The 14,493-nt window shown below is 38.1% G+C and overlaps 1 protein-coding gene across 2 annotated transcripts in view; it reads left to right on the top strand.

Annotated features, from left to right (window-relative positions):
- PDE11A (phosphodiesterase 11A) overlaps positions 1-14,493 on the top strand; it is a 119,003-nt gene that overhangs the window by 87,025 nt on the left and 17,485 nt on the right. For both annotated transcript variants that reach the window (XM_072341865.1, XM_072341866.1), the window contains exons 13-16: positions 3,513-3,622; positions 6,292-6,382; positions 9,789-9,889; positions 13,131-13,208. In XM_072341865.1, the coding sequence (XP_072197966.1) occupies positions 3,513-3,622; positions 6,292-6,382; positions 9,789-9,889; positions 13,131-13,208 (380 nt within the window). The remainder of the gene's footprint in view (positions 1-3,512; positions 3,623-6,291; positions 6,383-9,788; positions 9,890-13,130; positions 13,209-14,493) is intronic.

Below are 14,493 nucleotides of genomic sequence, written 5' to 3'. Positions count from 1 at the left end.
AGGTTTTGTTTTGGGTGGGAAAAGCTCTTTCCTACCGGGCACCTCCGTCTCAGCGGGAGGCGGCCAAATCGCAAATCGGCAGCCAGGGGGGAGGAGGGAGATCGCGATTTTTTGAACAGGGAGCAGCAGGCCGACGAGGCTGAAAACTGCAACCGCAATCAAACCTTAATTTCAGGATGCTTTTAAGCAAGAAGTGTGGGAGCACAGATATTTGTGGGAGGTGATCTAAGATTTTCAAGCTCAGATCATTTCAGTACATGGGCTTCTGGTGAGTTGAGCAGGCGGTTCCAGGTGGGCAGCAGGGCACCTGCACCATTGGACTGTGCCACGTCTTGCCCTACCGTGCTGCAGCTTTGGTGCAAAACAGAAGCCAGGCAGTGTGGGACCTGCCTTGGCTGCTTTCGCTTTCAGAGATAGGAAGACTGATTTTTGTGAAAAAAGACATAAATTGATAGTCATGAGACTAGTAATAGCACAAGGTTTGCTCATACTGAATTCTTCTTGGGAGAGCTGTCCTACTTCGTGTGCCTCATTGTTTGTTTTTCATCTGCAAAAAGGGAAAATTCTCTGCCTTGTAGAGATACTGATTTGTGCCCAGAACTGTGTTGCAGAGTTTGTGTATTTGGATATTTCAGCATGCAACACCCTTTCCTGAAGTCCTTATAGTCTTTTCCATGAAAATCAATAATGCTAACTGCACCACAAATATAAACAAACAGGACTATCTTAGGGAGTTTTCCTGAAGGTTTAGCCTAGCAGATTAACCGGTTACATAGTAACAGATCAGTCTCTGATGGCCCAACCATGCTCTCCTTGAAAACAGGAGCAAAATCCAGCTGGCCTAACAAGCCAACAGAAATCCTGCAATGCTTAAACCAGGTGTTTCACTCCTCTGTCAGCCTTCCACGTGTGAACCATATATTCCTGTATGTCTAAATATAGATTTTTTTTTCTCTCCAAGATACTGGAGAATAACAGGCCTAGTCCTGTGAGCTATGCTTCAGGCTCACCCAAATATTCCAAAGAAAAGCACTGAAGTGAGGCTGCTCCTGCAAGTTAGGAACATCACATGAGAGTAAACCATGGGATGAAGCCCAGCCTTGATAATCAATGCCTTTGATGCATATTAATACTTGGTTCAAAAAGTAAAAATGAAAACGTCAGTAATATAAAATTAAAATCACATCTGGTGTGCTACTAACAAAACATATAACGTGGCGCAAGATAAAACGAATGCAATTCATTTCCTCACATGAGAGAATGACCTCCATAACTCACTGGAGACTCTGCCACTCGTGAGTTATGGGTCATTTTTTTTGCTGGTGAAAATAAATTTTACAGTGCCATCATTTACAGCTGTGTATTTTATTTTATTTTTTTCTCTCTGTAAGTTCAAAAAATGAGGAAATATGATTCTCTGCTCTGGACATAATGCAAAAAAAGAAAAAAAAGATATCTTCTAACAATAACATTGTTTTAAATTGAACGTTCTTATTAAGTGAGATAACGCTATATTTCTTGTACATCTCTATGACAATATTTTTGATTAAATGTGGAATTTATTTTCAAGATATTGCTACTGTTAATAAATTCCTTCATCAGTCTCTCTGCATTTATGATACAAGCTGAGTCTTTGAGTTTAATCAGAGTGTCTGTTATGCTGAAAGCTATTTATTACAGTATCAACACTCTATTATAAAACTTCTGTTTTAAGTTGCTTTAACGCAGCATGAATGCTTTCTCTGGACTGAAAGTTGACACATGGTGTGTTGTCAGATGCAATCCTCTTTTCAATTTTATCCCTCTAAATAGACCTTTATTATTTTTATTATGCAAGAGCAATGTTTAAAGAGTAAAACCAGAAAATAATATTTTTTCAAATAACTTCCTCTGCCTGAGAATCTACTACTGGAATTTAAAAAGGAATCAGGAAAAGCCCTTTTGTAATATTCAAGTTAATCTGTACCCCACTGGATATTACATGAATGGAATCTTTTTTCCTCGTATTTAGTTATATTTTTAGATGTATGAACTTTGATGCACTGTTATAAAGCTTTTGTAGCAAGCCCTGCACTTCTGTAGTTCATGCTAAAATGTATTCTTGAGCACCTGGGGCAGGGTTGGTTTCTTGTACTGCCTAGGAATTAACTGCAGACACATTTTAGACTGTGAAAGCAGAGAATATTTGCATTTAAGTATACATCTATTTAAGTACAATTTATGGTCTTCCAAGTGAATAGCAGAGTTCTCACTTGGTATTGCAACAATGAGTGGCATCTCTGAGTGGGCTGTATGTTGCTGCAGTAGTGGAAGGACATCAAATCCCACTGTTATTCACTGTCTTTGTATCACTTAATGCCCTTCTTGCCAGTGGGTGAAACTATGCTCCACTGAAAATCAGCAGAATTCAAAATTTCTTACATACTGTTCAACCTAGGCTTTATGTATTATATGTTGTATTATATGTTTCTTTTGTATAATTTCCTCTCCTGCTAACTGGATCGCGTGGCTAGTCAGAGAATGTGGTTCAAGCCTGATACTGCAGAAAGAAAAGGGTTAACGGCTTTCCATTGCAGTCATTCTTGCAAGCAATATGCCCTTATGGGTCTGAAGTTTTGAAGAACCATGTTGTTTCTGCTGTGGGTAAGGTGCACCAGACCTACAGTGTCCCTAACAGCTTTCAGCACCTCCTCAGACATGACCTGTTCAGGGGGCTTGAGGTTAGCAATAGCAGCGGTGTTTCTTTTCTGGCATGTTCAGAAAAGCAGTTCAGGCTATAGCACATCTTCTCTACAAGATGTATAGTAGCAAAAAATAGTTGTAAGGCTTCACACTGGCATATCTGGTCTGAATTGGCTGTGGGGGATTTCAGTACATCAATTTTCAAAACTTTCTATCAAATGCAAGTGAGTATCTGCAGCAGAATTATGCCTTTTGAGACATTTCCGCCTTAAATCATGTCACTTTATTTCATGTGTCCCAGATAACAAATCTCTTCATTGTTCAAACCAGTTCCATAGAGTATATTTTAGCTGGCATCTTTTATGGGTCTTTTGATTTAACAAATTAGATTTCTTTGACAGTAGGGATTAACTAAGATGGCCACCTCAAAATTGAAGAAATCTGTGTTAAAGTGCTTATCTGAACAATAATTTCAAAAAGAAATCAATTCTGTTTTGTATTTCTCTGGTAAGAGATTCTGGTTCCTGTCTTACTGTGTAGTTACTGGTGTTTGTTTTCAGCTCTTTTTGCCGTTACTGCTTTCTGGGTAGTGGGGGAATGCCGTGCTGGAAATGCAATGAAGAGATAATAACAGATCACTCTAAGGATGAATCTATTCTGCTAACCATCTAACATGCAGCGGGGAACATAATATGACAATAAAGCATTTATCTTCTCTTTACTGAAATGTTCGTGCTATCACAACAAAGTTGGCTGTTGCTTGATAGACTAACATTACTTATCTCTTTTGCTACTGATAGTTACAGCTGCTATTTTTTTCCTGTTCTCAGACAGCAGGATTTCAAGAGATTCTGACTGAAATTGAAATTTTAGCTTTGATTGTGGGATGCTTGTGTCATGACCTTGACCACAGGGGAACCAACAATGCCTTCCAAGCCAAGTAAGTTTTCTAATTCTTATTACTTTAATTTGTTTTTCTTCCTCAGAAGAGCAAAAGGTGACCAGGATAAAGAATGAAGCATTAATTTCAGGCCTCCTAGGCCAAGGCCAAGTATTCTTATTCCTGTATGCAGTGAGGGGCTATCCATCTTTATAATTCTCTGTTCTTTGGGGTAATTGCTGCCTTGTCCTTTGTATCAGGCTGTTGATTGGGTTAATCCTTGTGAGCTGACACCAAATATTGAAATGTGGTGCAAAAACTTGATGACTTGGTTATAATTAATTCTGGTATTCAACTCAGAAAATACTATCTATCTGGGTTGCTCATGCTGACTGGAATGTGTTAAGCATAACCTAGTTAAGCAATTACAAACAAAAAATAAAAAGGGTAAAAATGAATTCCTGTTTTCTCAACAACTTTCAAAATGGTTTAGGCAAGCACAGTGCATAATTCCTGGCATATGGAGTATGAAACTGCTACCATCATGCTGGAACTCTGATGCATATCATATGCAGTGGGTGGGCTGCCCCTGGTTTGTAGAAATGCCACCTCCTTGGCCTGCTCCATATGCCAGAGTTCTCAGAGCCCGCCTGGAGACCTGCTGCCACAGGCAGGGATGGGCTGGCCGCTCCTTGACACGGTCGGCACCCAGTGCAGCACAAGGCTGGATCTCACAGGCAGATTCTTACATCACCTAAGTGAAATCTTGCTCTCCAGACCATTTTCAATTCCAAAAGTGAATGTCATTCTATTCAAGTTGCTTAGGACCTGATCCAGCAGCCCTGACTCATGTTTGTTTTTACCGTCCAGGCTGCTACCCTTAGACACATTACTGAAATAGCAGCAGGCTAATGGAAAGCTTGAGGGTACATTGTAGAGTGGTGGTAAGAGAACTCTGTTGACCAAGATCAGATTGTTTCCAAAATCTGCTTTTGAAAGGCAGCAAGAATAGCCTGTTTGCTGCAGCGCATAATGTTCACTGGCTGCTGTGTTTCTGGGGGTTAGTATCCTTAGTGAACATCACTCATATTGATGTTTCTGCTGTTTGCTAAGCTGCCACTTCCTAAGCTTTTGGTGCTGCTGTACAATCTCAATGAAACAGTGACACTGTCTGTATCTTCAATCACTATAGCAAGGAAAATCAATTGCAGTGCTGGAAAGACAGAGCTCGTGGTGCAAAGGTTACCAAGCACTGCTAGGTGCCTGTTTGCAGCTGAGTCTTGAGGAGAATCAAAAGAGACGAGACAAATGGGAAGCTCAGCTGATTGATGTTTATGTTCCTAATTTACTAAAATGAAACCTAAGATTTACATCTAGGCCATTTTAGGCTCTGATTAAGTTAACCACTTCTCTAACATTACACAGCCACATCTCTTGTGCAGTGAGATGGCTGACTTAAAGGCAGAGACTTCAGCATCAGATTGCTATCACTTACACTTCCTTGACAACTGAGTACAAAGAGGAGACTGCCATTTTATGACTCCATAACAAAATTGCTGAAGACATTTAACAAAAGACAAAGATTCCCACACATACAAAATATCCCTGAAAATACAAGCTGTAGTTTTCATAACAGCAGCTATGATTTATTTTTCTAACTTGGCATACAAATTTAAGCACGTTTTCCTATCTTGTGTTCAACGCTACTGTTCTGTGTTCTGAAAGTTCAAGAGGTACACAATGAAGGCAATATCACAGCTGTCTGAATGGCTCTGTTATATATCTCAACACCACATTCTCTAGGGATGATGTTTCCTGGACATCTTTCTCTCTAATATAGCTGCTTCTGATAATTAAATAGCAGTATGGTGCAGTTTTATAGTCTATTTTCCTAGGAGACTCTTTCTGTTTGTCTCTAGCATAATCTCTTGTTCTCATTTCTTTGGAAAGAAAACCCATCTTGTCGCTCTAGGCTGGGTCCCAGAAGTGAAGTAATGATGAACAGTAACTATTCTGACAATCCAGTTCAATTCTCTGCACCTTCCAACAATTCTCAATTTAATAACTGTATTTCATAGGTTTTTGTTCTTTAAACTTGGGAAACCCAATTGCTCTGTGCCTTTTGAAGCTTAATTTTGTTTTAGATAATACACATGATAAAAAAAATACATTCTAGACAGATGCTAAACTTTAACATTTACTGCTCTCGCTGCTGTTTTTTTGTTTGCATTAGTATTTTTATGTGAATGCTTTTAGATATAGACAGAACCTCACCGCATTTGAACTTGTTTCTGTTTTGTTTGTTTTTAAAGGAATAGAATAGCCTTTTTGTAAGCCTTTTTTGTTGTTGTTGTTGTTGTTGTTAATATATACTAATAACTGAAAATAAAAAGTAACAGAAGAGTTACGTGAGCCCTGCTCAAGGATGATACAGTCTGTTTTTACTGCACAGTGGTGTGCTGTGCTGCAGCACTGCTAAGGCTTCTTGGAAGTTGTGTTCCATAACTTTCTTCCAGGAATTATCTTTAGTCAGCTGATGGTATTTAGCATAAATATAAATGCCATGTATTTGACTATAAATGACTATTTTGATCTAGCCAGCTCTCAAGTATGGTTGCTGACATGGGTGAGAGCGAGTGTGGCTGCATGCTTTCATTACTAAATTCTCTCTGAAATCTGCTTTGTAAGCAGCTGAGCAGCATTTGTTGACTTCTCGCATTCTGTTTCAGGAGCGGATCAGCCTTAGCTCAGCTCTACGGCACCTCTGCTACCTTGGAGCACCACCATTTCAATCATGCTGTCATGATTCTCCAAAGTGAGGTACAAAGCATTACTATTAATCTCACTATAAGCTGTTGGGCAGTTTCAGCCAGAGAAAGGAAATACCACATACAGTACCTTTTTAATGCCCTCTCCTTGAGGAATTATTTATTGGTTACCTCAAAGGTCACATCTAGTACAAAATTAAACAATTACAAATGCTGATCGTAGATCCCAGAGATTATATCTGTCTCAATCAGCTAAGGGCAAGGAGAATATATCCTAATCATCATTATCACTTTTTCTGTCTTGCACAGATCCTGCTCAGAGCCTTGTAGTTACATAAAATGCTCTTACCTTTCCCCACAAGCATTGTGTTGCACTCAGTGTATCTCAGTCATCCTTAACTGGACCAACCTGATTTCTTTGACAGTTGTTCTGTAGTCAGTATTTTTATGGTGGTTCTGAATTAGTTTTTTTAAATTAATATCAGCAATATTGCACTTTCCAAAATACACCAGCTGCTGTGCAGATTTCTATGAAGACAGTTCCTGCCTAGAATACCTTATGCTCAACAATATGCAGGTTACACTGCTCTAGAGGTGTTATAAGTGGAAGAAGTGGAGGGATATACACATAGAATCATAGAATCATAGAATTACTCAGGTTGGAAAAGACCTTGAAGATCATCAAGTCCAACCGCAGCCTAACCAGTAGCCTATCTCTTAAAAAACAACCACAAAACAATACCACAACAACAAACCTCTTCTAAGTCATATCCCTGAGTACCACATCCAAGCGGCTCTTAAACACATCCAGGGATGGCGATTCAACCACCTCCTTGGGGAGCCCATTCCAGTACCTAACCACCCTTTCTGTAAAGAAGTTCTTTCTAATATCCAACCTAAACTTGCCCTGGCGCAACTTGAGGCCATTTCCCCTCGTCCTGTCACAAGTCAGTAGTGAGAATAGACCTGCCCCACTCTCATAATCTTTATGAAAAAAATGGATGTATTTTATTAATTTACAGATAGCTTGTTACAAAATGTATTCAGTATATATAAAAAGTCTTATTCATGCAGCACAATTAGAGACTATTCTAATCTGCAGTAACTTTTGAAGAGCATGGGGATGTCCCATGATTATAGGCAAATGGGAACTGGGTAATGGCTTTACTCCATATGCAGTGTCACAGAGGTCAGTCTTAGGATACTGGCTGTGTGGTTTTTGTGTCCAGTTTTTGAAAATAATATTTACAATGTAGACATGGTAAAGGAGAGTTTTAAACAGTTCAATCTGCTCAGTTTATCCTGATTATCTAAAACATGATCCCCTAGTAAATGGTCCTTTAGCTAGCAGAGAAAGGTATAACAAAAAGCAGCATCTGAAGGTTAAATAGACCAGTTCACAGGGAATAGGGAATAACTAGTGTTTTGGGTTTTTTTCCTTTCTTTTTTTTTTGTTTGTTTGTTTGTTTTGTGGGGTTTTTTTGTGTGTGGTTTTTGTTTTGTTTTTGTTTTTGTTTTGTTTTGTTTTGTTTTTCCTTTAAACCATTGAGACTGTCTGCTCCAAGAACCCTTCTTAGTTCTTCAAGTCTTCATGACTGAATGCTCTTCTGAAGACTGTCTTAAAGCATGGACAACTATGCAAGTTTATAGTTTGTGTCAGACTAGATGCTCTAAAAAAGAATCCAGCTTAGAAATCAATAAATGTATTAAATTACATTTTTTTCCCTTGGAATCTACTTCTTTTCTGGATGCTTCCTTGAATCTCTAGGATCTTTTGCAGATACAAAATTTTACTTGAACTACATGTCCTCCTCTTTAATCACTCAAGAAGCTGCTGCTTCTTGTCCTCATTTCCTGACCAGAAAATTAATCACACAAGATTTTTATCCAGTAGGTGCTATTTGCTAATGGGATTACAACACCACTCATTTTGGAATAAAAACAGATTTGCATCCTCCAAACTACTTAAATAGACATATCAACTTTTACAAGCAGAGCAGTTTGTGTCTTCCCTCAAATATGCTAAAATTAGATGATATCCTGTGCACTGATGTTGATATCCTAGTCTGGCTTTGCTATCTAAAATGAAACATAGAATACTCCATGATTACTTTGAATTGTTAGCATGGTGGGCAGACGAGTTATTTATTCTCTACTTCTGTCACACCAACCTCAGTATAAGTGATCTTGAGCTTTGTGGTGGCACAGTGTTGTTACACATGGTGAAACAGATTGGAAGAGGGGGGGGAAAAAAAAAAAAAAAAAAAAAAAAAGGAAATTATAGATTGACAACTTGGTAAATTACTCCTGTTGTAATAGCTGCTGTTTTCCTCATACATTTTGCTTTGATGATCATTTTTTAAATTGCTATGATTTTAAATTTGTTCAACATTTTCAAATCTTTTTCAGTGCTTAGCTAAAAATAAAGACTCATTTCACTATCACAAAGACCATGTTTTATGTATGGAAGTTATACTTTTTTAGACCAACGATGAGCTAATGTATTAAATAAATAAGGAAAAACCAACTCTCCCTCCAAACCTTGTCTTGTCTGTCCTCAGACCTTCATGGCTGTAACTATCCCATCTCCAGAAAATTTCCTGGTTTTAAGTGCATTTTAATATTCATAGAAGTATATGGCAGTGCATACTGAATGTCTGCATTACAGTGCTAAATGCCACCAAAATAAGAGTCTGTTTACCAAGAACACCACTGATTCTATGGGTGATTTCATAGAGAAACTGTACGATGTCAGTCCCAATTAGTTTTCAGAATTTCAGTTACAAAATACTTCTCTGCTCTCGAATGGCAGTATATGAATAGCTTGTATCCCTTCATTCTGGCTGTGGAGCACCTTTCAAATTCTGAAGCCCATGACCCCTTTAGAGTAGCCTATTGGGCATTTAAACCACAGAAAGTTGGGACTCTTCAGCCTGTGCAGGGAAAGCTTGTGTATGCGGTAAGAATGCAATAATGGGTCAGAGCGAGCAAACAGGCTGTTTAGAATGAAAAACTGATTTAGTATCTTTGACTGCTCTAACAGCAGTTTGTGTGCCTGCAAGCAGCAGCACAGATAAATCTATTAGGAGCACAACTCAAAAGCTGCAATGCCCAGCTCGCAAAAACATTTAATAAGAGGAAAGATTGAGATGTATCCATAGTTTTCCTCCATAAACTGAGGCTGTGCATGGTAGGAGTAAAGAGTAAATCTTTCCTCAAGAGGCTATAATTTCAGCAGAGTTTAGTAAAACATCCCAGATGCTTGATTACAATTGTCAAATCTTACACCCCGATGTAATCTCCACAGTGTTAACATTATTATTTTGTCATAGATTTGCCATGAATCAGAAAAGGCCTTTGCTAGAGAGTAACAGTAGACTGTTAGAAAGAGTTAGAAAACCTTTTAAAAACTGATATTGATTGCTAGTCCTTTACCTTCTTTATCTCTTTCATTACAGGGTCACAACATCTTTGCTAACTTGTCCTCTAAGGACTACAGTGACCTTATGCAGCTTCTAAAGCAATCGATATTAGCAACAGACCTCACTCTGTATTTTGAGTAAGTATTGGCATTTCTTGTATTTGAGAAATGAAAATCCAAAGCACATACTCTAATGACCTATTAAACACCAGTAAGGATGTATAATATAAGCAATTAATGTTTAGATGTGGTTGAAAAGATTTAGTCTAATACTTTGTATATTTTAGGCTAATAGAAATATCTCAAGTGTCTAAGTAAGTTTTGCTTTAATGTATAATGTCTACATCAACAAAAGGCAATGGAAAAGTCCTGGGCTCATTCTTGAAAGCAACCCCAGGAATTGCCTACATTTTGCTGCCATAATTCTTCTGTCTCTTATGTGGTATTTCTTCAGACATGTAGAAAATCAATGACATTTTAGAATTCTTTTCCACCACTTCAGAGTTTCTAACAATCTATACTAAAAGTATTATATTTAATAAAAGAGATGGATACTGATGTAATGAAAGCATACACGTTGCTTTTTGAAGATAACTTGCATCAGAAGAGAAATATGCTGTGGAAAGTTGAACTCTCCATTTTTCTCATCTGCATGTCAGATCTCTTAAGTAGTCTTCAAGTCAATGCTGAGTGATGCTTTTCAAATGCTGTTATTGCCAAGTTATATTTGTGGTAAGAATGGAGTGTGCATGTGGCTGGAGGAGTCACAATGCCACCACCACGTGATGGGGCAGGAGCCCACTCTCTGGCATGTACCTGGCTGCCTTGCAGGGAGAGCACTATCAGGTGTACAGCTCTGGGATGCTGCCTTCCTAGACTTGGCAAGGCTTCATCCTTAGGAACTTTTGTTGGATGTCCATTAGCATCCTCTCCCATACGTTATTGGGTGGCATTTGGTAATGTACCCCTCAACTTTTAGAGTGGTGTACATAGATTCCTCAATTACTGTGTGCTGATAGGTGGTTAGTTACCACATGAATTTTCCTGAAAAACTTCAGAAATTCTAACTGTTTAACAATGCAGCCTTAACTGTTAATTGTATAAATACTAACTGGGATGCTGCCATATTTACTGGGTTATTATGTAAAGAGCTGTTTCTGAACAATACTGGCAGCAGAAACACTGATGTTCTTTGTTCCCTGCAAGTGTATTCTCAAAGAAATTGTACTTAAGCTTTTTATGATAGTTTTACTGTAAATAACTTACAAAATTAACCCATGTTTGTAGATATGAAGATCCTCAGGAAGACAAATCCTTTTAGGCGCATAATTTTTGAGGCAGTCTGTTAGGCTTGCTAGGATCTAGAGGTCATGTATGGCAGTGGAACCTGCTGACAGCTCTAAGTGAGATACAAGGGCCATGTGGACATTTAAGTACAGATTTTCCTTTCTAACTACAAACAACAGGAGTGCAGAATGCTGTCAGGGAGAGGATGAGTAGAAGGGACTTAGATGGCAGCTGCCCTGGCTGAGACCCTGCAACCTGTGGAAGAGCCAGAAAGACAAACCCTGGGGAGAGTCAGCAGCAGCACCTTAGAAGGGAAACCAGACACAACGGAGTTCTTTTTGCTGTCTGCCTTAGGCTGACCAACTACACAGTCAAGCAGTTTTTCTATTTTTAATACATAGAAATAATGTCCAAGAGGACATCAGCTGAATTTCAAAATGGAAAATATGCATAATTTTAGTGGATAATTTTAAATGTTACTCGCAGATAATACAACAAGAAAAAGAACTGAATCAACATGATGTTTATGGAAATCAACAGAAATTATGTCTTGAGTCACTGGACTGTAAAGCAGCTGATTTGTTGTATAGCAAATTAGCTTTCTCTTTCAGGCTGTATACAAGAGCCAACATTAGTCAGAAGCATTGAAAAATTTCTTAAATTCTGGCATGCTACAATGCTTAATAGCATTAAAACTCCTCCTGTTGGACATTGTGCCTAAGCAACCAGCAGGAAGCACTCAACTGTTTCCTTATCCATGGATGCCTTCCTCAGATTGACTTTTCTCATACTAGAAATTCTTTGTGGTGTTAGACTGAAGCTTCTACATCTATTTCCAAGGGTGTCAAAGCAAGATTCTCAACATTTTGTATTCTGGCTTTTATGAACCCACATACTTCAAATTTGAATGTGTGAGGTTTTGGGGATCTCATCTTTTCAGCTTTAAAAATTGTTGACTTTTTGTTTCCACTAACATATGAATTGACCAGAATAATCGATGCTTCAAAATGAAATAATTTGCACTCATCAATCCTGTAATGTGAAATTCTTAATATTTTATTTCAAGAAACATAAGGGACAAGATATCTTATTTGTGTTCTAATTGCCATGATGAAATCTGTTATGTAAGGGCCTCTGTACAATTCCGTCCATTCACTGGGGGCAGTGTTCCCAAAAGTGTGCATCCCATTGAGTATAAAAATTGTAGTCTATGCCATCCAGATTGTGCTTTCAATAATTACTGTTGAAAATTTCAGTCCAGCTGAAGTAAGTGTGGAAAATACGAAACTCTGTAAGCTTCCTCCAGTTAGGAATCTCCCATGAGACAGGACACTGGACTGTCATCCAAACATAGGTATTTGGTTTCCAGCTTTGATGCTAATATGTTGTGTCACTCTAGGGAAGCTGCTCTGTATTTCTGTACCTTCTGTCATATTTGGGGCAGGATCTGTTGCATATTGTATGTGTGGTCACTGTGATTTGTGACAAAATTATGGACTACAAGTCCAAATGTTGGTACTTAATAGTCAAAAAAATAAGCAAGCTTTAACACGTCCCTATTTGTGGAGACTGGCAAGATCTTCTGAAAGACAAAGCATGAGGTCCAGCAGGGATACTTAATTTAAAGTTAGTGAGAACTACACATTCAGAATGCCTGCAGTGTCAGTGTTTTGAGCATTGGAAATAACAGTAATTACATAGCTCTGAAAAACCCTCTGGAATCCAAGAGTTAAAAAGCACTTTGCAAGGACAAGTAAAGTGAAGTGTGTGCATAATTCAGGGGTATTTCTATTGTCTGTCTGTCCACTCCTGTAGTCAGACATTTCATGCTTCCATGGTATCATTTATTTCCTTATCTACAGAGGCTATAAATACAGTATTGCTTTTACTAGGCAGCTCTGACATTGGTAACAGACATTTATAGAACATGTTTGGAAATTAGTATGTTTCGCTTAAATGGACTGTCAGTGTAATGTCTTTAACAATATAAATGAGGTGTGATGATATTGTATCATTCAACAAAACCACGTTTCCACTGCAGTGCTGCCCAGGAAGTGTCTGTTTCCCTTTCTGACACTCATTTTTGTTGCAGGAGAAGGACAGAATTCTTTGAACTTGTCAGTAAGGGTGGTTACGATTGGAATGTTAAAAACCATCGAGAAATATTTCGGTGAGTGCTGCCATTCATTGCTTTATGCTTATTTCAACTCGTAATCATATTTGTTAAAGGCTCTTATGTCGTGGAGGAAAGACTACAGTAATCAGAGAAGATGGCTTGCTTTAAAAATGCAATCTCTGATATGAAACACATGATTTCTAAATGTTACTAAAATTTAGCAGAGGTACAATCAGTACAACTTCACCTTCTCCATTTCTATTTCTGCCTCTTTCTCATATTCTTCCCATTCTCCCAGCCTCACCAGTTACTGCTCAGCCTTTCTGCTCATTCTCAAAAAAGCATCAGTACTCTGCCTTAGGACCCAAGATCTTCCTTTTCTGTTTCCTCTTCCCTCCTCCTCTCAGCTGCTTTCTCTCACAGGCTGTTTCTCTCCATTCTTGTTGTCTATAACTGGAAATTTGCAGATGCACAATACTCACAACACTCAAGAATGGCCTGAGTATGCACCCTATAGATACTTTAAATAGCGGATGTGCGCCCCACATTTGAGACATACGTGTGCATATTTGCATATGCGTGTCTTAGTACATCTCAATTTCATTAAAATTCTATTTCTTTCTGGGTACTTTTTTTAAACCAAGAAAATTAGCCATTTTCTGTTTTCCATATCATTTCGTCCACTCCTGATTTCAGATTCAGGCAATATATTTGATGCTTCATTTTCAGTGCCCTTGTTCTTCATTTAAACTTTCTTAGACTTTTATCTGCATCATGTACTGTACATAAACGCTTTCTACAGCTGAATGGTTTCTTTCTTCTAATGCATATAAAACATGGTTGTAGCTAGGTATTAAACTACAGTGGAACAGTATAGCTCATAGTAAATCTTAAATTTTTATTGTAGATGAGCAGTAGAAACTGCTTAAACAGTGTCTGGGTTGCCTCCTGTGATTATAGGTTCTCTTGCAACAGCAGTCACTTACAAATAGGCATATAAATTAATCCAGTTTGCAGGTATTAGTATATAATAATGCCCTTGCTTATATCATGTGAAGTACATGTTTTCTGGTACTTATATTTATATGGTGTATATATTTATTTATTTATATAAATAGTATCAGGGGCACTGCAAAATTAGCTGTTACATCCCTGAAATGCCATTCCTTTTCTAGTGTGCAGTTTACAATACCAAAAATTCATTGTCTGATGACTTGAAATACAATTAGGTTTCCCGGGCACAATTGTGATGTAAAAGCCATGCTGATCGCTGGGGTTTCAAACATGTCATTCTTTTTTGAAGGAAAAGAAGGTAACAGGGCTGACATTTTATACATAT

This window comes from Excalfactoria chinensis, chromosome 7 (genome assembly GCF_039878825.1).
Source record: "Excalfactoria chinensis isolate bCotChi1 chromosome 7, bCotChi1.hap2, whole genome shotgun sequence".
Lineage (NCBI taxonomy): Eukaryota > Metazoa > Chordata > Aves > Galliformes > Phasianidae > Excalfactoria > Excalfactoria chinensis.
Note: the sequence above shows the minus strand (reverse complement) of the source record. Positions and strands in the feature narration are given on the sequence as shown.